Source organism: Aspergillus neoniger (assembly GCF_003184625.1).
Source record: "Aspergillus neoniger CBS 115656 unplaced genomic scaffold BO87scaffold_2, whole genome shotgun sequence".
Taxonomy (NCBI): Eukaryota; Fungi; Ascomycota; class Eurotiomycetes; order Eurotiales; family Aspergillaceae; genus Aspergillus; species Aspergillus neoniger.
Genome location: NW_020291130.1, coordinates 352,506 through 371,885, shown reverse-complemented (window position 1 = coordinate 371,885; position 19,380 = coordinate 352,506). Strand labels below are relative to the sequence as shown.

At 51.3% G+C, this 19,380-nt stretch overlaps 7 protein-coding genes across 7 annotated transcripts; 4 read left to right on the top strand and 3 right to left on the bottom strand.

Moving 5' to 3' along the window:
* Positions 1-196: 196 nt before the first annotated feature.
* sik1 (snoRNP complex protein NOP56) lies at positions 197-2,323 on the bottom strand. Its single transcript, XM_025622245.1, has 3 exons — positions 2,000-2,323; positions 821-1,940; positions 197-731 (listed from the first exon to the last, which is right to left on the bottom strand). The coding sequence occupies exons 1-3, from the start codon at positions 2,161-2,163 to the stop codon at positions 438-440; spliced, it is 1,578 nt and encodes a 525-aa protein (XP_025484548.1). The 5' UTR covers positions 2,164-2,323; the 3' UTR covers positions 197-437.
* A 105-nt stretch (positions 2,324-2,428) lies between these two features.
* On the top strand, positions 2,429-4,677 carry BO87DRAFT_403037 (chaperonin-containing T-complex subunit CCT6). The gene is made up of 7 exons (XM_025625733.1): positions 2,429-2,586; positions 2,670-2,764; positions 2,819-2,840; positions 2,901-2,942; positions 2,995-3,015; positions 3,074-3,247; positions 3,310-4,677. Exons 1-7 carry the CDS (start codon positions 2,545-2,547, stop codon positions 4,534-4,536), a joined length of 1,623 nt encoding a protein of 540 aa, XP_025484547.1. The 5' UTR covers positions 2,429-2,544; the 3' UTR covers positions 4,537-4,677.
* A 279-nt stretch (positions 4,678-4,956) lies between these two features.
* On the bottom strand, positions 4,957-6,516 carry BO87DRAFT_372288 (putative histone acetyltransferase (MysT1)). The gene has a single exon (XM_025622244.1). It carries the CDS (start codon positions 6,242-6,244, stop codon positions 5,153-5,155), a length of 1,092 nt encoding a protein of 363 aa, XP_025484546.1. The 5' UTR covers positions 6,245-6,516; the 3' UTR covers positions 4,957-5,152.
* Positions 6,517-7,298: 782 nt separating this feature from the next.
* BO87DRAFT_324485 (uncharacterized protein) lies at positions 7,299-10,786 on the top strand. The gene is made up of 2 exons (XM_025620066.1): positions 7,299-7,773; positions 7,826-10,786. The coding sequence occupies exons 1-2, from the start codon at positions 7,552-7,554 to the stop codon at positions 10,595-10,597; spliced, it is 2,994 nt and encodes a 997-aa protein (XP_025484545.1). The 5' UTR covers positions 7,299-7,551; the 3' UTR covers positions 10,598-10,786.
* Positions 10,787-10,993: 207 nt separating this feature from the next.
* Positions 10,994-12,834, top strand: BO87DRAFT_403034 (asparagine--tRNA ligase SLM5; the record flags this gene model as incomplete). The annotated part of the gene is made up of 3 exons (XM_025625732.1): positions 10,994-11,259; positions 11,332-11,452; positions 11,512-12,834. The coding sequence occupies 3 exons, from the start codon at positions 10,994-10,996 to the stop codon at positions 12,754-12,756; spliced, it is 1,632 nt and encodes a 543-aa protein (XP_025484544.1). The 3' UTR covers positions 12,757-12,834.
* A 1,271-nt stretch (positions 12,835-14,105) lies between these two features.
* Positions 14,106-16,445, bottom strand: BO87DRAFT_76514 (transferase-domain-containing protein). The gene has a single exon (XM_025629546.1). It carries the CDS (start codon positions 15,987-15,989, stop codon positions 14,304-14,306), a length of 1,686 nt encoding a protein of 561 aa, XP_025484543.1. The 5' UTR covers positions 15,990-16,445; the 3' UTR covers positions 14,106-14,303.
* A 1,271-nt stretch (positions 16,446-17,716) lies between these two features.
* BO87DRAFT_382141 (uncharacterized protein) lies at positions 17,717-18,223 on the top strand (the record flags this gene model as incomplete). The annotated part of the gene is made up of 3 exons (XM_025624591.1): positions 17,717-17,749; positions 17,784-17,901; positions 17,931-18,223. 3 exons carry the CDS (start codon positions 17,717-17,719, stop codon positions 18,221-18,223), a joined length of 444 nt encoding a protein of 147 aa, XP_025484542.1.
* Positions 18,224-19,380: the final 1,157 nt, after the last annotated feature.

The following is a 19,380-nucleotide window of genomic DNA, read 5'->3' as shown; positions in this document are numbered from 1 at the left end:
GTTGAGAGGGGGAAGCCGGTCTGGGTGGTCATCGGCCCCTTCCTCCGCCCGGTGAATAAGCAGCGATCGACCCTGTAACTTAAGAGTAGTTAACTAGTTAGTAGCCAGGATTCCTCCGCTGTTGGCTCGGATTAGATATCCAGGATACGGTTGGTTCCTTTGTTTAGATCGCTACTGGAAGTCCGTCAAACCACTAGTACTTTATCGCTTACAGCCAATTGCCATATCATATAAGTCTAGAACCAAAAAGCCATATCAGATTGGCAGCAAGAACTACAAACAAATTTTGGCACGACACAGGCCTCAATCGAATAATTTACAAGATACCCAGCCCATCAAGTCGTCAAGGAGAAAACAGAACATGGTTGGCAAGAATAATAAAGAAAACCCATCAACGCCGCGACAATGACGCCCTCCTGTCCCAAGACTCGGTACTTTTAAACCTTCTTCTTCTTTTTGGACGGCTCAGCATCGCTGTCGTGCTTCCGCTTCTTCTTCTCGGACTCGCCCTCGCCAACGTCAGACTTGCGCTTCTTCTTCTTCTCCTCCTTCTCGCCCTTCTCGCCCTTCTCCTTCTTCTCCTTCTTTTCCTTCTTGTCCTTCTTGTCCTTCTTTTCCTTCTTCTCCTTCTTGTCCTTCTTTTCGGCCTTCTCATCAGCGTCCTGCATCTCGGCATCGCTCTCAGCGCCGTCAATGTCCATATCAGCAAGGACAGCATCCATGGCGTTTTTCTGTAAAAGCCATCAGTAAAGTTGTTACGAAGAATAGGGAGTTTTGATTCATTAGTGTAATAGCAATCACACAAGCTGTATTGACTTACCATGGCGACCTCGTTCTTGGTAGGGGCAGCACCAGTGGCGTAGAAGTCCAGACGCTCCTCGACCTGCTTCTTAAGGGCCTCACCGAACTTGGTGGAGGGCTCCTCGGAGAAGTTGTCGATTCTGGAGGCGATGGAGCACTTGTTGGCAAGGAAACGCGAGATGCGACCCTTGTTCTTGGGGCCAGCTCTTCCAATGAAAGAGGAGTGGTACAGAAGACCGTACTTGGGGGTGTTACCCTTGGTCTTCAAGGCTCTGAAAAGGGCCTTCTCAGCACCGAGAATCTGGACCGTAGAAGCGGGGTACTTGGACAGGTTGGTCAAGCTACCGGCGTGGGAGATCAAACGAGCACCAACGATCTCACCAATAAGGGCAGCAAGGTTGGGGGCGACCACGCTCATCTTGGAAATCAGGTACTGGTGGAGAGACTTGCGGTACTTGGACAGGCTGACAACGCGCTGGGCGAAAGAGATAACGTTCTCCATGTCGGTCTCGGAAATCTCCTGACCCATGCTGTGCTTAGCAGCGTCGATGATGCTCTGGGCGACACCCTCATCGTCCTCCACAAGGGCAGCAATGTCGTGCAACTTCTCGTCGTTCAAGCTCTTCTTGTCCTGGACGAACAAGGCAATCTGGGCGTAGCGCTGGTTGTCGGAGACGATCTTGTAGAGTTCGGGGAAGTGCCAGGAGTACCATTCCCTGACCCTCATGGAGAAAGTGTTGATGGCCTTGTCGAGCTGGTCGAGGATAGCAATGGCCTGGATGATGTGGTTGTCATCGCGCTGAACGGAGAACTTAACCTTGGCGCGAGAGTAAGCGTGACCAAGACCAAGCTGGGCGGTGTCCATATCACCCTCACGCAGCTGCTTCAGCAGCTTGGTGGCGTGCAGTCTGACACCACGAAGCATATCCTGGACGACTTCGCTGGTGTCTCCAGTCTCGCAGTCAACGAAAGAGAAGGCAGACTTGATGCTTCCAGCCAAGGCCTTGTCGGCCAGACCCAGAACAACCTTCTTCTTCTTGTTGGGCTTGGGCAAGTTCAATTCGAGGAAAGAGATCAGAGTGTCCGAAGCGACACCCTCGGAGACATCGTTGATTTCACTGAGAGCCTGCTTGTTGTTCCTGGAAGTTGTCAGAATCCTGCGGGAAAGTGCCCCTATGGGAAAAATTGAACCACATACTCGAAAGGCAGGAAACTGGACAGTTCGACCATTTTACCGAAACTGGCCAAGTCGTTAACACCTTCTTGAACCTCCTTCAAGCGGTTTCCCACGCTGTCACCCTGGTGGGCGACCTTGAAAAGCGAGTAGCCCATGGGGCCCTCGAACAGAAGGAAGTCGGCCATTGCGAAATTGAGGGAAGGGCCCTAAAAATTAGACAAAACGGTCCTTTACGTGCGACTTATCGTGGTCGCGTCTCAATTTCCCGGGGTTATGCGACCGTAGACCTGCCGTGGACCGACGTGGAGTTGAAGAAAAGCCTGGGAGGGTAGATTTGCAGAGTCGAGCCGTCGGAGCTCTTTTTTTTCGCGGCGGCGCTAGTGCGAACATCGAATGTGGGCTTTTTGCCAAAACTACAGCTCACCGCATTCGACGGCAAACACCACCAGGTTTGTGGCCGCGCGGGCATCGTCTTAGGGGCCCTACAGCACCAGCCAGCCTTATCTTTTTCTCCGGATTTCTTTCGTTGGGTTTTTGTTGCTTGTCGCTCTTTCGTGCTGCAGAAAATGTCTGCAACGCAGTTACTCAATCCCAAGGCCGAGTCGAGGGTATGCATGCAGTTATCCTTCTTCCCTTTACCCCCCCGAAACATTAGCCCCTCAGTGGTCCAGCAGAGACTAACTGTTCGCAGCGGAGAGCGGAGGCCTTGAAGGTCAACATCAGCGCCGGTGAGGGTCTTCAGGATGTCTTGAAGTCCAACTTGGGTCCCTCGGGTACCCTGAAGATGTATGTTCCAATTTACGATGGTTAATAGACAGATGCAGAGCTGACGGATCTCAGGTTGGTGGATGGTGCAGGCGGAGTATGAAATATTCCCTCGAGTACGGCAATTCGGCATTTTCACTAACAATGATACAAACAGATCAAGTTGACTAAAGATGGAAATGTTCTGCTGCGTGAGATGGTGAGTGTTATCTACAATTAGGAATCATAAACTCTCATGCTAACCGGTGCAGCAAATCCAAAACCCCACGGCTGTGAGCTAGACCTCCCTCCTCCTCCTCCCCCAAACGCAATTATTAATACAGGAAAAAGGTTATGATTGCCCGAGCTGCAACGGCACAGGATGATATTACCGGTGATGGAACGACATCTGTCGTCCTGTTGGTGGGTGAGCTTCTGAAGCAGGCAAATCGTCACATCTCCGAGGGTCTGCACCCTCGTGTTATCACGGATGGTTATGAAATTGCGAAGAACGAGTCTCTGAAGGTTAGTACATCGGAATCTAAGATGGTCGGTCATCTACAATACTAAACTATAGTGGTATATAGTTCCTCGAGCAATTCAAGCTTGAACGGACAATTGACCGTGAACTCCTCCTTTCCGTCGCGCGGACGTCGCTCAGCACGAAGTTGAACAGCGCTCTGGCCGAGAAGCTTACGCCTGATATCGTCGACGCCGTTCTTGCCATCCACAGAGCTCCCGAGAAGCCCGATTTACACATGATTGAGATCATGACCATGCAACATCGCACGTCCTCTGACACCAGACTTATCCGTGGTCTTGCTCTTGACCACGGTGCCAGACACCCCGACATGCCCAAGCGTGTGGAGAACGCGTTCATCCTGACCCTGAACGTGAGCCTGGAGTACGAGAAGTCTGAAATCAACTCTGGCTTTTACTACTCTTCTGCCGAACAGAGGGATAAGTTGGTGGAGAGTGAACGCAAGTTCGTCGATGCTAAGCTGAAGAAGATCGTGGAGCTCAAGCAACAAGTCTGCGGTACCGACCCCAACAAGAGCTTCGTCGTCATTAACCAGAAGGGTATTGACCCCCTGAGCTTGGATGTCCTTGTTAAGAACGGCATTCTCGCTCTCCGGAGAGCTAAGCGGAGGAACATGGAGCGTCTTCAACTTATCTGCGGTGGTACTGCACAGAACAGTGTTGAGGACTTGACGCCTGACGTCCTTGGATGGGCTGGTCTGGTCTACGAGCACCAGCTCGGCGAGGAGAAGTTCACTTTCGTTGAGGAAGTCAAGGACCCCAAGTCCGTCACTATCCTCATCAAGGGACCCAACCAGCACACCATCGCACAGGTGAAGGATGCTGTTCGCGACGGTCTGCGGTCCGTCTACAACACCATCGTCGACAACTGTGTCATCCCCGGTGCTGGTAGCTTCCAGGTGGCCTGCGCCGCACACCTCACTTCCGAGGCCTTCCGCAAGACTGTCAAGGGCAAGGCCAAGTGGGGTGTTCAGGCTTTCGCCGACGCCCTTCTCATCATCCCCAAGACCCTTGCTGCCAACTCTGGCCATGATGTCCAGGACTCATTGGCGGCTCTGCAAGACGAGCAGTCGAACGGCAACACCGTCGGTCTGGACCTGACCACTGGTGAGCCGATGGACCCCATCCAGGAAGGTGTCTTCGACTCTTTCCGTGTGCTACGTAACTGCGTCGCGTCAAGCACGGGTATTGCCTCGAACCTCCTGCTCTGCGATGAGCTGCTCAAGGCCAGACAAATGGGCCGACAGGGAGGACCTGGCGGTATGGATGAGTAATGTGATGGCTACGTCTAAGGCGAGTTATTGTAAAGCGAGAACATCAGGTTCTTCCATATTCGGATTACCGGTATAGAAAAATATCCTACGTCGAAAATTGTACTTCACATACTTACGTATCCTAATCGACTTTAACCCACGAGGGAATTAATCGTGTTTCAAACCCGCTAGCATGTAATATTGCCTCATTCATGGCTGCCTAAGGGACGGTGAGTGTCTTGAGTTGATCCATTGAAAGTCATAATGTAGGCAGCGAGATAAAGTACCATGCTCATAGCACATGCAGAGTATTAGTATTATCGCTTGGCTGTAATGACCAGTGAATAAGTGAGCGAGTTGCGTAACTTGCAGAGCTACCTCCCAATACACAGAGTAACTCATCCGTTACAAGGTAGCATCCTCGGATGGGATGTTTCAGGAGCCGACCAAAAATACTACTAATTCCATGTGACTAGTCCCGTCAATTTATCGTATTGCTAGATTTCATTAATGATAAGATGCTCCATACGGTCAGTAGCGTAAGTAGAGGCAAATGATAATACATGACACGCTGTTTCCACATCAGGAAACATGACGGTAGAACGTAACGATAGGCTCAAAGATAGGCAGGAAGCTCCTATCCAGCATCTTCGTCAACCTCATCACTGTCGACCTCACTCTCTTCAGTGGAATCAGCCGGGGCCCATTTCCCCAGAAAACCTTCATCTCTAACAGGGTCTTGGAGCGCCATATGATGTGACTTGGCCCACTCAAGAATCTTAGACTTCCGAATCAACAAGGGCTCCTCTGCGCCCGATCCAGCCTCGCCAGATGAATCCTTTGTCCGGCGCTTTTTGGCAGGCGTCGCAGGCTCCACGGCCCCCAGGCCTTGAAGAGCGGTGACAACATCCTCAGGCAACATCCCCGTCGCCAGACCAATGTCCTGCACTGTCATGAGCTCGTGGGTATGTTTTCGCTTGGACGTCTTCGGAGACTTCTGCTTCAGTGGCACGGCGGAGCCCGACGCCGCCTCTGCTTCCTTCGGGTTGCCGCCCCGTAACAATAGATACCTGGCTATTCGTTCCTGCCAGAACCGAGTATAACTCCTATGGCCCATCTCACTTAGCGGCCGTTCCGGACCGCCTATAAGGCCACTATCGCTCTCCCAGGAACTGATCTTGTAACTCACGCCCATCAACAGCTTTCCAAGCTGCTTATGCTGGTAGGGCGGGAAGACGAGGATGCATGCGAGATTGTTCGCATCCCAGGAGAGTTTCTCTTTCGAGAAGAAGCCCAAGACGTAGTAATTCTCGGGGTCATTGGGATCGGTGAAGACGAGGAGGTAGTAGAGGAAGGAGACGACATCGTAAAAGACGGACTTGTGATCGAGGAAGAGTTTGGCGAACAAGGAAAGGTTTTGCGCGTAGAGTTTGTGGCATTCACCGTCTAGCTCCCATACAGAGTATCCGCCATGATCGTAGACTTTCGTTCCGGGAGGTGTTGTCCGGTGTTGGCAGAGTCGCGTATGTTGCGCGTAGGCGTGGACGTCGCACGAGTACCGGAAGCACCAACGACAGACGTACAACCGGTCTGTGTCTTTATTGACGAGATCTTCCGGATAGATGGACTGATACCATGTTGGGAAAAGGAGGTCACCCAGTACGACGTGCTTGACGTTACGGTCGGTGGAGGATGGTTCGGTGCGCGACACAGGGTCACTGGGAGCCATTGGAGACACGGGGGAGGGAAGGGGAAACGATCAGGACTAGTAGCTAGGAACGAATGGCGTCAATTCGCGGCTTATTTCTTCTTCCTTCCCCCTTAATGAGGAATTGATGGTAATCGGGGAGCGGACGCGTTTCTGTGGAGATGCCAGCCATCTGTGACGGCGGTTTGTAGTAGGTCCTGGACACTTTTTTTTTTTTCTCTCTCCTCCCTTACGCTGGTTGCTTTGGATAGGCCGGGCGGGAGGGATTAGCCTAAAAGAGTCCGGAAAGGCAGTACAGCTTACTTGCATATTTTCTGCTTACTATGGGGAGAAAGAAGAAACCCGGAAAGGAAAGGTGGAGGGTTTATCGGGGGAATTGGATACAATCAATTTGTTTAGTTGATTAGCTAGTATATGATACGCTCAAGCTTTCTTTTGCTCTCTCACTCCGCAGGGACACTTGCTGCAGTCGTCAACTAGATTAGATTTTGGTATAGAGAGAATACGTAGGACCTCCATCCACCTGCGGATTCCTTCCCGTCAAATTAAACCAGTCAGACCAGTTGGATCGGGTCAGTTGATCTCCGTCACCATCCAATCATATTACCGCCGCGCGGGGAGAAAGACAAGCTTGACTGCAACTAGTTTCGTTGCTGAGAGAGTCTTAGAAGTTAGAAGAGTCTTGGAGTTCTTGGGATGTTTGGAGAGGATCCAGACTACTCTTCATCTCATCTTACTGATGGATTACTTTACAAAGTACTTTGGCTGACTAGTAGATTTCTCCTCATCCGCAACCTCATTCCTTCATATCACGTCAAACATCTCCTTCAATATCTGGTTGCCTGGACCCCTAACCTTTTCCTGTGCCTTCCCTTCCCGTTACACTGCAGCTGACCTTCGTATGACGATGGTCGGCTTCCTCTTGCGGAATCTTGTTGTCTGAACTGAGGCGAAAAGACGATCCAACGCCGAAACTAAAGCTGTTATTCCCATAGGCAGCAGCAATAGTGACGACGACCGCCGCCTGCCAGCCTTTGTTTCCCCCTCCCTCCCTCCCTCCTTATCGCCGCTCCCCCCGGGGTTCAGACAAGACCCTTATCCTACGGCCTAGATTCCTGTCAAGCTTGATCCCTTTTCTCTTTTGCTGATCGCCAGCCAGCTTACTGTTCCTTTCTGGTTTATCTGAATCCTTCCTTCCAACTGGCTTCTTTCTTTACCAGCATCGCCTGCGTGCTGCGTGGTTCATCATTCATCGTCTTCTCTTGGCTTCATAACGGTCTGGGAGCGGAACTTTGCTCTTCCGCGACCGTTGTGTTTTATCGCCGAAGATGTTGAAACCGTTCCAGATCAGAGATCTCCAAGGATCTCCATCACATACATCTGCAGAGGTGCCCTCGGCATCCACTCAACCCTTGACAAGGGAACCATCATCACCTAGAGCTCGTCGGGGAATCGTGCAGCTGTCTGCTCCCCAGTATGATGATCTTGCATCGAATCACCCGCGGGCACGGTTGACTTATGTTGATGACGATGATGGGGAGATCATCACTGTATGTCTTATCGCATATCCTGCGTCGTTTTGGTACTAATCGGTCTTTATAGGTTGGATCGTCTCTCGAACTCTCCCAACGCCTCGATGAGCCTATTGACCTTGCGCACGACTCGATGCCGCAGGAAGCCACCGAACTCATGCACCTCTTCGATATTCGACGCTCGAACTCAATAACGGAGTTGTGGAAGGAGTTCCAGATAAAGCAAGAAGGCAAGAATGCGGAAAATAGGGCTGGATCATCAAATGTGGACGCCCCGGCTACTAGCACTTCAGCAGAAGTACGGTCAGGTACTGAGCAAGAGAACGTTGAAGCTACGAAGAACGACGACACAGCATCACTCATGGCCGCCTTTGAGGCTGAGATGGCCAAGATTCTCGATGCTTCTAGGAATATACAAGAAAATAACACTTCGGAAGGACCTTCAGCTCCCGCTCAGGAGCCAGCGGGAACCCCAAGGAGCAGGACTCCAAATCCCACGGATGCATTTACTTATGCAATGCGGAACCTGCTCAACGGGGCTGAGTTGCTCAGTTCTGGGGTGAGATCAAGTATACCCGAGATTGAACGGCAGCTGGAGAACGCTCAGAGGGCCCTTCCTGGAAATGTTGGGTCCCCGGTACAAGGTGCTCTTGCGAGTTTGGAAGCCCAGATGAGACAGCTTACCGGCTCTATCAACCATACCGTTGGTGGTGCGTCGACAGGGAACATTCTCCAGGGAGAACTCCCTACAGCCGCCGGCGCTGTGGACAGTCTGCGTGCAATGGCGTCGGAACTTGGAAATGTAGGGCATACTCTGTTCGAAGCGTTTGAGTCGGAGTTTGGCTGCACTCGAACTGGTGGTCAACCCCAGGCTTCCTCTGAACAACGTCCAGATGGCCTCCGTCCCGACCAGGCTGAACCCTCCAGACCATCTGATGCCACTGCAGTTAATAGTGTTGTCCCCGATGTGGTCGACCAGCCAACCCAGGATCGGGATCTGGGAAGCCGCGAGACAAAATCCGGAGAGAAAGAGTTGGGACCAGAAGCAGACCTTAAAACTGGCTCCAAGAAGGCTGCAGAGGCGGATGGACCGACTCAACCAGGCGGCCCTAACCAGGCGCAGCCAGATGCACCTTCATACGTGCCTCACGGACGCCACGGCCCTTTTGCTTTCACACCCTACTTCCAACCACCACCGCATCCTCATCCCCATCACCATTATCCGCCTCCGCCCCCGCCTCCTCCTTTCTTCGGTCCACCTCCTCATCACTTTCACCAGCCCTTCCCAGTTCCACCGCCGCCTCCTTTCTGGCCGACACCCGAAAATTTCAGTCATCCTCATTTCCCTGCTGGGCCTGAGGTTCCTCGTCCACAACCCACAAGTACTCATGCACATCCCTCCCAACACACGCACCGACGTTGGCATCCACACACCACATACAACTGTCGCCGTGGCCGCGCTCCCATTAGTCGCCAACATGCTCATGAACAAGATCGTGGTGTAACCAACGATGTACCATCTTCTAGCCACAATGCTACGCCGACAGAGACACAAAGCTCCACTAACACATCATTGTTCGTTGGCAATGTGGGCTTCAATGTTAGCGAGAAGATGATCCGCGACGTCTTTGCCTCCCGGGGTTTTCTCGTAGATGTACATCTGCCTCTTGATGTTGGGACCGAGAAGCACGCTGGATTTGGCTACTTGTCCTTCCCATCTGTCCCTGCGGCAAAGGCGGCCCTGGAGGCCTTGCAGGGGACGCATATTGATGGGCATGCAATTAACCTGGAATTCAGTGAGCAGACCCCGGTCGCCAGGCTGCACCCCGAAGAACCTTCTCCTCAAGCAACACCAGACCGTCCAATGCCTGCTGTTAGTGAGCGAAAGTCCGTTCCGTCTGAGCTTCAAGGATCTACAGCTACGCCCGCCAAGTTGGAGAAGACATCACTTAGTAACCAAGATGATTCCAAATCGCTCAGCGGTAAACGTGCCGTTCATTTGACCGTGGCGGACTTGTGTTCCAATGATAATCGCAATCCGGGCAACACAGCGTCTCCTAATAGTCTGGAAGACTCGTCCTTGGGGGATTCCACGCGGCTCAATTCACTCTACCCGTCTCTCTTGCCTGAAGGTGTCCTCAAGTCAGGGCCTTCTGAGCCCGTGAGTCCTGAATTTGATCGGATCCCGGAGCTTACGCGTGAATTGGAAGAGTGTCGCTTTCCCCCGGTCTCACAGCTCGAAGCGCACTTTTTGGCTGAGCAGCAGAAGGAAGCGGCTTCATCCAGCGCACAGACGAGGTCTGACGGCAAAGCACCAGAAGCCAGAAACTTGAACGGCAATGCGGCACTGCAGGGGCTTCCCGGCACGTTTCCGCAGGAGGTCCGTGAGAACTCGTCGGCACAGCCTGGACAGTTCTCAGAGACCCGTAATCTGCATGGTGTGCATGACCATGAGGAATCATCTTTTGGCCCTCGCCGCCATGTTAGACGTTGGAAGAGCCAGCGACCCCGCTCTGCTTGGCAAGATGAATTCTCGGGGTGGGACGCCCCTCGCGGCATATTCGGCTGGAGACCGGAAGGACGTCATCGTCACCGCGGTGGACGTCGGAACAGTTTTGAAACCCCTTCTTCCGAGACTCAGGCAATCAATCCTGATGTCAGGCAACGCGACATTGACGACTGCGTCTCTACCTTGGTGAGTTTGGGATATGGCGGCGCAAGCGATGGTGGCCATCAACGAATCGCGATTTATGCTGCGGCCGCAGACGGCAGGGTATCAGATGCGATTGATATGATTGAGGAAGAACGCAAGGCATACGAACAACAGGGATCGACGATGTGATGACCAACTTGGTAATAATACTTCTTTTCTTACAACTTGATATGACCCAGACTCGTTGGGATCCAAGTAGCTGTGGACTTTACGGTCTGTTCTGAGACTGATACTGCTGGAATGCGTGTGCTTTGGGCGGATTACGCTACATATTCCCTACTCCATCGCTAAATCAGAAAAGTGACAACATTTAATCGTATATGGCTTAACGTAGAGCTGCTCGTAGCTGTCCGTCGCACGTAACAACGAAGAGGTCCAGCGATAAGTGAGCGGCTTATCGCGTGCGGCTTGCGGAGCTGAATCATCGATCGGCCCGGCGCACTTCTTCCACACCGATGCACACCCGCGATACTTTCTCCAATCTATCTTTCTGGCCCGCGCGATTTCTCCCATTGATTCGAAGAGATGCTGACATGGCGGCGGACATTCGCCACATCGGTTGCGCGACTGAACAATAGGCCAGCAGCAAGGAGCGCCGGCTCCACGCTTCTTCGCTGCGCCCAGGTCCTCGAGCAGAGTCAGAAGGGATCTAGTCTGGAGGACCAGGAGATCCAATTGAACGGGTTCATTCGATCAGTTCGCAAGCAGAAGCGTTTCGCTTTTGCTGAGATCTCCGATGGATCGACAGTCAAGCCTTTGCAGGCTATCCTGAATCCCTCCCAGGCTGCCGAGTACGTCCTCCGCGATCTCGAAATCTTTCACCCACGACCCTAGATACTGACTGTCGCTCGCACGCTCTCCAGACTATCTACCGGAACAGCTGTCGAAATCTCAGGAGTCTGGAAGGCATGTCCGCCAGGCAAGGAGCAGACACATGAGCTGCAGGCCACCTCTGTGAACATCGTGGGAAAGACCGACCCCGAGGTAGGATCCTCTCGTCCTCAATTACAGACGTATACTAACTCACAATTATCCTTACATAGACCTACCCTATCCAAAAGAAATACCACAGTCCCGAATTCCTCCGTCAAATCCCCCACCTACGCCTTCGCACGCCCTTCAATTCCCTCCTCTCGCGATTCAGATCAGAATGCCTATACCAACTCGGAAATGTATTTCGGCACGCCCCCAACGGCGGCTTCGTCCAGGTGCACCCGCCGCTAATCACATCGTCGGACTGCGAAGGAGCGGGGGAAACATTCACAGTGCTACCGCGTGAGGCTGTAGGGACAACGCCAGCCGATGGCGACCACTTCTTCCGCGCTCCCAAGTACCTCACGGTATCATCACAGCTGCATCTGGAAGCATACGCTGCGGAGCTAGGAAACGTATGGACAATGTCACCCATGTTCCGGGCGGAGAAGAGCGACACGCCGCGTCACCTCAGCGAGTTCTACATGTTAGAAGCAGAGGCAAACTTCATGACCGACCTGGACACCCTCACAGACCTTGTCGAGTACCTTCTCCGCGACCTAACCCGTCGCCTCTACGACACGCCCGTCGGACAGGAAATCCTCACCACGAAACGCCCCGGCGAATCCAACTCGGAGGAATCGGCAACAACCATAGACCCTGCTGACCTTCGCCAACGGTGGCAGGACATGATCGACGGGCCCAAATGGCGACGCATGACATACACCGAAGCGATCGAGCTCCTCCAAGACGCCGTCGCCAAGGACTCCGCCACCTTCGAGTACCCCCCAACGTGGGAGGGCGGTCTCCAACTCGAACACGAGAAATACATCGTTGACGTGCTCAACCACGGGCACCCGGTCTTCGTAACCGACTATCCCAAGCCAATCAAACCTTTCTACATGGCCCCGTCGCACGCATCAGCGGCCACCACCCACGGTGAAACAGTCGCCTGCTTTGACCTTCTCCTACCAGAGGTCAGCGAAGTAGCTGGCGGTTCACTCCGCGAGCACCGCCTCTCGGAGATCATCCAGAACATGCGCCAACATGGTTTGATCAAGAACCTTGCCGCATCGAATGACGGCACTGACACAGCCACGCCCACCTCCCATCAAGTAGAAGAGCTGTACCCTCATATCCTCCCCGGCGAAGATCTAGGCCATCTCCAATGGTACGCCGACCTCCGTCGATGGGGTACCGCGCCGCACGGAGGCTTCGGACTCGGGTTCGATCGCTTCCTGGGGTACTTGGCTGGCGTGTCCAGTGTTAGAGATATTGTCGCGTTCCCTAGATACTTCGGTCGGGCGGATTGCTAGACCAGGATGGGACAAGACGAGACATGTATATTATCATCACCATTTACTCGAAAAATTAAATGTATTATAGTTTCTTAATTTTCACATTGTAACATACACCAGTAACCAGTAACCAGTCATCTTCTACTAACCGATGTAAGTAACAAAGCGACCAACAATCACAGGCATAAGCATATGCATAAGCATAGTAAGCAATCAATCAAACACCAACTAACTAGTCCAGTTCAAGACCACACACACACCCCAAGGCTTAGCACCCCAGCACATCCTACACAGCCATCACACTAACTATACCTTAGACACATAACTAATTTACTTCCTATACCCATTAGTAACTGTCATCGCCTCATCCACAACCCCAACATAATAACAACCAACCGAAGAGATTACTTACCAACCTACTTATTTAGATAATAAAATCGATATCAGGCAACTAGTTCATCCCATCACAGCCCCCCTCCCAAACAAATAACCTGAAACCAAACCATGCATTAGCTAGATAAACTACTGTAAGTAAGCACCAAGCCACGATACAGACTAACCGTAGTAACCAGGCAGGTAACTTGGATATGACGGTTAAGTTAAGTTACCAGTAACGTTAACTGGTTAGTTAATTGTTATGACATGAGATGAGATGAGATGAGAATAAGCACTAGGAAAAATAAATACTAATTGATATATTCAGTTGGTGTTGGGATAACTTCGGCGAATGCTTACTTGTTGGTAACTTGAGTTGACTAAAGGATTATATTATGTATGGGTGAGTGTGTATCTATGTAGTACTGCTGTAGGAGAAAACATGGTAGGGCAGACTTTACTATGTGTATATTTTGTCCATCCTACGTGGAAAAAATGAATAGGAACTGCTAAATAGAATAAAGTTCTATGAGATAGATACTCATGAGTGTTACTACTACTACTACTACTACTACTATTACTACTACTACTACTATTACTACTACTACTACTATTACTACTACTACTACTATTACTACTACTACTACTACTATCTTAAGAGACCAAACCGGGTATGATATATTCCTATTCTAGTTTGATACCTGATATATAAGTAGCATCATAGTACACTAACTAAGGTACTTACTATTTAGTAGTATATGAAGTAGTAGGGACATGTGGAAATTACATAGTGGGCTTTATGTTATGTTATCTTATGTTATGTTATGCATGCATGGCTCAGACTGTACCTAGTAGTTATGTATATATAGTATAGTATTCGTCTAACGTATCGTATTACATTCATATCATTACAAACGATAGTTACCATAAGAGGCATAACTCTAGGCCTAATCAGTAGTAGATGCTTAAAAAAACTTATTATAGATTCAGGGGAAGACAAGACGGCCGTTGAAGCCAAGTCCATAAGACAGCAGATAGGGGTTAGAAGTATATGCAAGTGGGTACATTTCACGACAGTGTAGCTGCCAAGCAGAGTATCTCTGATCATCCGCTTAGTAATTTATCTGATTCGATTGAGTATACGTAGCAAACTCAGACTAAGGTTAGTTAGTTATGTAAATAGTTTTGGTCTACATAGTGTCCGGCAATAGCAACGGATCTCTTAACAACCGGAGCATATCTTCACTCCGGAGATGAATCTGCACATCCACACCATGCCCTGTCCAAGCCGACGGAACGCGGCAGTGCCTGACCTCCGACTCCCGATCGGATGGCGACGGCGACGGTGGTGCCTCTTTGATCAAGACGAGGCCATCGAGATTGGCGAGGATACCATCCGCGTAGCGAGCCGAGGAAGAAGAAAGTGGACCCAACCCAAAATCCACATCATACAGCCCTGCGCACGCCCACGTCGTCACCATAACGTGCCGAGAACCCAGAAATCCCTGCCAAATGCGTTGCGGAGACGTTTCGTATGCCAGACGGTGGAGGTGGGCAGCCAAGCGGGCCGGATGATTCTTCAGCTGAAGAAGAGTTTGGCGGATGCGGTGCGCGATGGGCGGAAGTACGGCAGTTTCCTTGCCGTCCGAGTTTGCAGTCGTCGTCAGTTCCGCCCCAGCCATCTCCACATTAACCATCACGGAAAGCGACCCCATAAAGGCATCGCTCAGATGAAACGCCGGTCGGCACCCGTACGCCAGGTCGCAGTGGACCGGCCCGGGGTCGTGTTGCATCTTCCGAGCTCGGTTGATGCTTGACCATATATGTGCCAGAATGGCATCATGTCGACTCAGTCGATTAGTCTTTGTGGTTGTGGCGGATACGTTGTTGGCTTGTGTCCAGATCTTCTCAACCTGCTCGCGACTCAGGTGCACGATGTAATGAGACACCGGCGCTTTCGTGTCCCATTCTGACCATGGTATTTGTTTCCCCGCTGGGGCAATGTCCTGGTTCCGGAAAGCTTCAGGGATGCGTGTCTTCAGGGGAGAGTCAGGAGGCACGTTCCACCAGTCATAGCGATGAACCGGTAGGCTTTTTGTCTGTTCGATGATCGACTCGTCCGGTGTAGCAGCATTGATGTCCCCTGCTGCTGCGTCGTCGAGTCGCGCCGGCTCAAACAAAGGTTTCAATACTGGTATAGGATCGCACAGTAACGCAGAACGGCTAACACTTGCCCAGTCTTTGACGAAGTGAAACAGTGACTGCGCATCCGCTAAAGGATGAGCTATTTTGACTGCTAGGGCGAACCCTCCACAGGCCAATTCCGTAACTTGAATAGCCATGACCGGAGGGTTAATATCTGCATTGTCGACAACAGGTTGTTTAAGCGGGTTCGCCAAGCAAGTCTTTGGGACAAACTTCGATAAAGCCACCTTTTCCTGATTCCAGAGAGGCTGAGATGTCGTACGAGAGGAAGGACAGAGACCATCGAGGGTATCAGCTGCACGTGCAGTGACGAACTCAACGCCTGGGTCAGCCCGCGTGCCATAATGGACATACACCCGGCCAAAACGGCGGGCATGAGGCTCCAGCCGATCTCGATCAGCAATCGCAGGGCCATCCACCGAGTCAACGGCCTTAATCAAGCCACACCATTGAGGATAAGCATCCAGCGTGATCCTGAGAGATTGACGGAGGTGGTTCACCAGATTGCCGCGGTTTTGCTGCTCACACTCAAAGAGCCAAACAGCGCTTGCATCCAAGAAGTCTACCGTGGTGGCATCCAGTAAAGACAAGGCAACGATACAATCCGAGTTAGCTTCCTTGTTTGGAAACAGTCTCTCGGAATGCAGGATCGACGGATCAGAGGTTGACATCGGAGGCGTAGTATCGAGCAAAATAGCCCTTCAATCACTGCCAGAAAAACAAGGCTATAGGGTTAACTTTTCGGTAGATGGCTGATCTGGCTGGCAGCCAATACCAATCCTATTTGTAAGTATAGAAGAGCATGTTTTTCTCGCATCGTCCCGTCCCTTCTTGACTGTAGAAAGCAGCATCATTATGGCTCATGGCCAACTTGTTCCGAATAGTTTGGGTATAGTTCCCAACTGATTAGGTAGAGATAAGCCCATCAGTATATGTCCCTGTCATCATGAGTCATTATTATCCATGGATGGATGTATGAACGGGCACCGCAAAGAGATGTAGCCAAGCGTCCAACGAGACACACTGATTCGTGGAATGCTCGAGAGTTCATTTAGTGGCTTGAAGGCAATCAATCCAGGGCAGTAGTTCCGGCGCCAGCAACGGCGGACCGGCGTTCCAGCTTTCTTATTAGTTTACCTAGTGATCGAATGACTTCGTTGTGGAGTGGCAAGTAAGACGACAGAGGCACTAAGTCTAACCCATCTTCGTGATAACTTTTAGTCAATGTTGTGACAAGTGAAGTGATCACATACTGGCCCAGACTTAATGGATGGCTTGTCGGAGTGTATCACCAAGATGATTGTTTGTTTGTGGGTAGCATGGATGGTAGATTGGCACGTGAACAACATAAACTACGCACGGGGAGCGGCGGGAATAGCGGTAAGATACTGCCATGGCAGGCTCTGCTGGCGTGATCTCACGTGTCAATCTTACGATACCGTCTGTACTGTCATAGATTACCCAGGGTGTGTAAGGAAGAAAGACAAGAAAACGACAGAAACGCCCAGCAAGTCAAATTAGCTCAAAGAAGTCATCATCATCAAAAAGGGAGAGAGGGGCCAAAAAAACCTTGGCCCCATCTGATGGATCATGGAACGACTGACAATTTATCTGTTTACGGAGAACTTTGTGTGTCCGGCTGCCGACATGAATACTCTCACATACCGAGTACACGCACACAGAGTGGGCTCAGCTCTACATTATCTGCGCAAAGTGGATCTCTATCGGACTACCCGGAGGAAGCATGTTCTGTTCCGCGCCGAAGTTCATTCAATTCTTCGTCGATGATTCGGTTTCTGGAAGGTCACCGCGATTACCTACACGTCTCAGGGATGTGGCGGATGATTGGATTCGGGAGCTGCGGATAGGTGTGAAACCATCCACACCCTCAGCGCCAGTTGGGTCGGTCCCCTTTCAATCGAAATCGTTGCCTAGTGCTCCGTACCCAGGAATCAGGAACAGAAGGGAAGAAGAGGGGGGGAAAGCCTAACTAACCGACCTACCTGGGCGCTGGATTCTGGACGGGGTCCACACCGAACGGATACTTTATTCCCTCCAAGCTGCGGTCTGGGCGGAGCCTCGCTACGCCGGTTGCCCAAATCAGGATGGCAGCGATCCACTTCGTGTACGATGGTCGCGAGAGGAAAGGGTCGTCGGGCGGTTTCAGACGGAAAGCTTTAACTATTGGGCTGAACAGGCGAAATGACTGGATGGATCGTTTAATATCGGCACGAGACAGCGCTGAACAGGGTCAGCATCCATCGTGGGGGGAGGGTCCGTTCGAAAAAAGGATGCCCCAGTTGAGGGAATATAGTTACTAATATACTTCCACTGAAAAAAGTCGTGGTCAAGTAAGCGTTGGAAAACAAAGACTTGGGAGACGGGGAGGAAGGAATCCATGGCTGATGGGCTCAATCCTGCTGAGCACTTCGTACGTAGCCAGTATTACTTTGTATTCCCTTTAGTCAAACTGCGGAGGAATACCACGCGGGGGGGGCGAATGCCAAGTTGCCAACCTTACTGGTGTTAAGCATATTCTCTCGGCCTTTGTCCGGCGCCAGACCAGCAGGGCACTACTTCGGAGTATGAGCGTAAAACTGACATGGATGGAGTATGGACGACTGATGATCGATCCTCTGGCCCTTTTGGCCTAGACTGGGGACCGTGGATCGCCTACGCGACCCTCGCTCGTATCGGCTGGCTTGCTCGGCAACTTGACTCAGATGAGGACACCTGTACTTCTTCGTCCAGCTCTCTGCTCTTCCGGTGGTTTTGCGCCCTCAAACCCGACGCACCAACTATGGTGTGGTCATTACATAATCGGTCCGGTATTTCCGTGGGGACCGGATTCAGATTGAAAAAGGCAGGTCGGCTGCCATGGCCGAATCCTGGACAAAAAGGGTGAAGGATGCGAGAATCAATAAAAATAGCCCCCCAGTAAATTTGCAGTGGCTCGGCGACATCAGATGGATAGTTAGATGATGGCCACGACGGAGTTAGCCGCCAGTCTCCCTTGCCATATAAGACACGGACTAAAAATTGCTTTCAAATTAGGCTGATTTCCAAGACCCTATGAGGGAAGGGGATGTTTCTAAGTAAGTAACCTCAGTAGGTAAGACGATGAACTCTTGCTGGGAGGTGTAAGGAGAAAGGGCGTGTGTGAATGGATGGAAAGGATCAGTTGCTGTGCTCGGGGAAATACCAACTAGGTAACTTAGTAGATAGGACACTGTTACTTAGTACATACACCATGTAAAAGACCAGACCACAAGGCCAGACAGGCTAAGCCTTGGCTATCTGGTAATCGAGGGTCCAGTCGGAAAACTCGTGTTACATCGACTTTTGCTGGACCAAAACGAAGTAGTCAGCGGGGATGGTTTGGCTTCTGCAGCGCTTTGACGCTTGGGCCTGGTCAGGGATAGCGATCCTCGGCTACGGAGGTCTGATACGCTGCCACGGAGGCGGCCAATTAGTCAAATCGCTCATGGAAATCTCCCAATCTGGTAATTCATCTCCATTCGCGTGGCGGATGGAGAGCGACAAGGAGGAGGGGGGGTGGAAAGCCTTCACACTAACTAAGCAATAGTCGCCCGACTAGGGCTGCAACGGTGGGCGCCTAGAGCACGCTTGGTTTGGAGTTATTGAAGTAAGCCAGCCATTTATGCTCATTCTTTCTTCGTCTTGGCTTATCAGCCTTGGGGCTTGGGGCGTGGAAGGAAGGAAAAAAGTGCGCACAGCTTGGGTAGTCTGTTTGTCTTTCCCTTGTCTGTAAGTCAAAAAATGACAGGCTGTAGGCACACACCCTTATCTTCTCCGTACCTTAACCTAATTCAAACAGGCTATGATCGATCATTCATGCAACTTGAGAGGGAAGGAAGAGGGAGGGAGGGGGGTGATCTCCATCAGCAATGTCTGCGTCGGGTAGTTGATCTGCGAGTGCGACGATGAAAGTAGGCTTACAGACATGGCAGTACTACAAGACCAACCAACAGAGGTCAATAAATAGCTTTGACAGCAACAGCAACAGCAACAGCAACAGCAACAGCAACAGCAACAGCAACA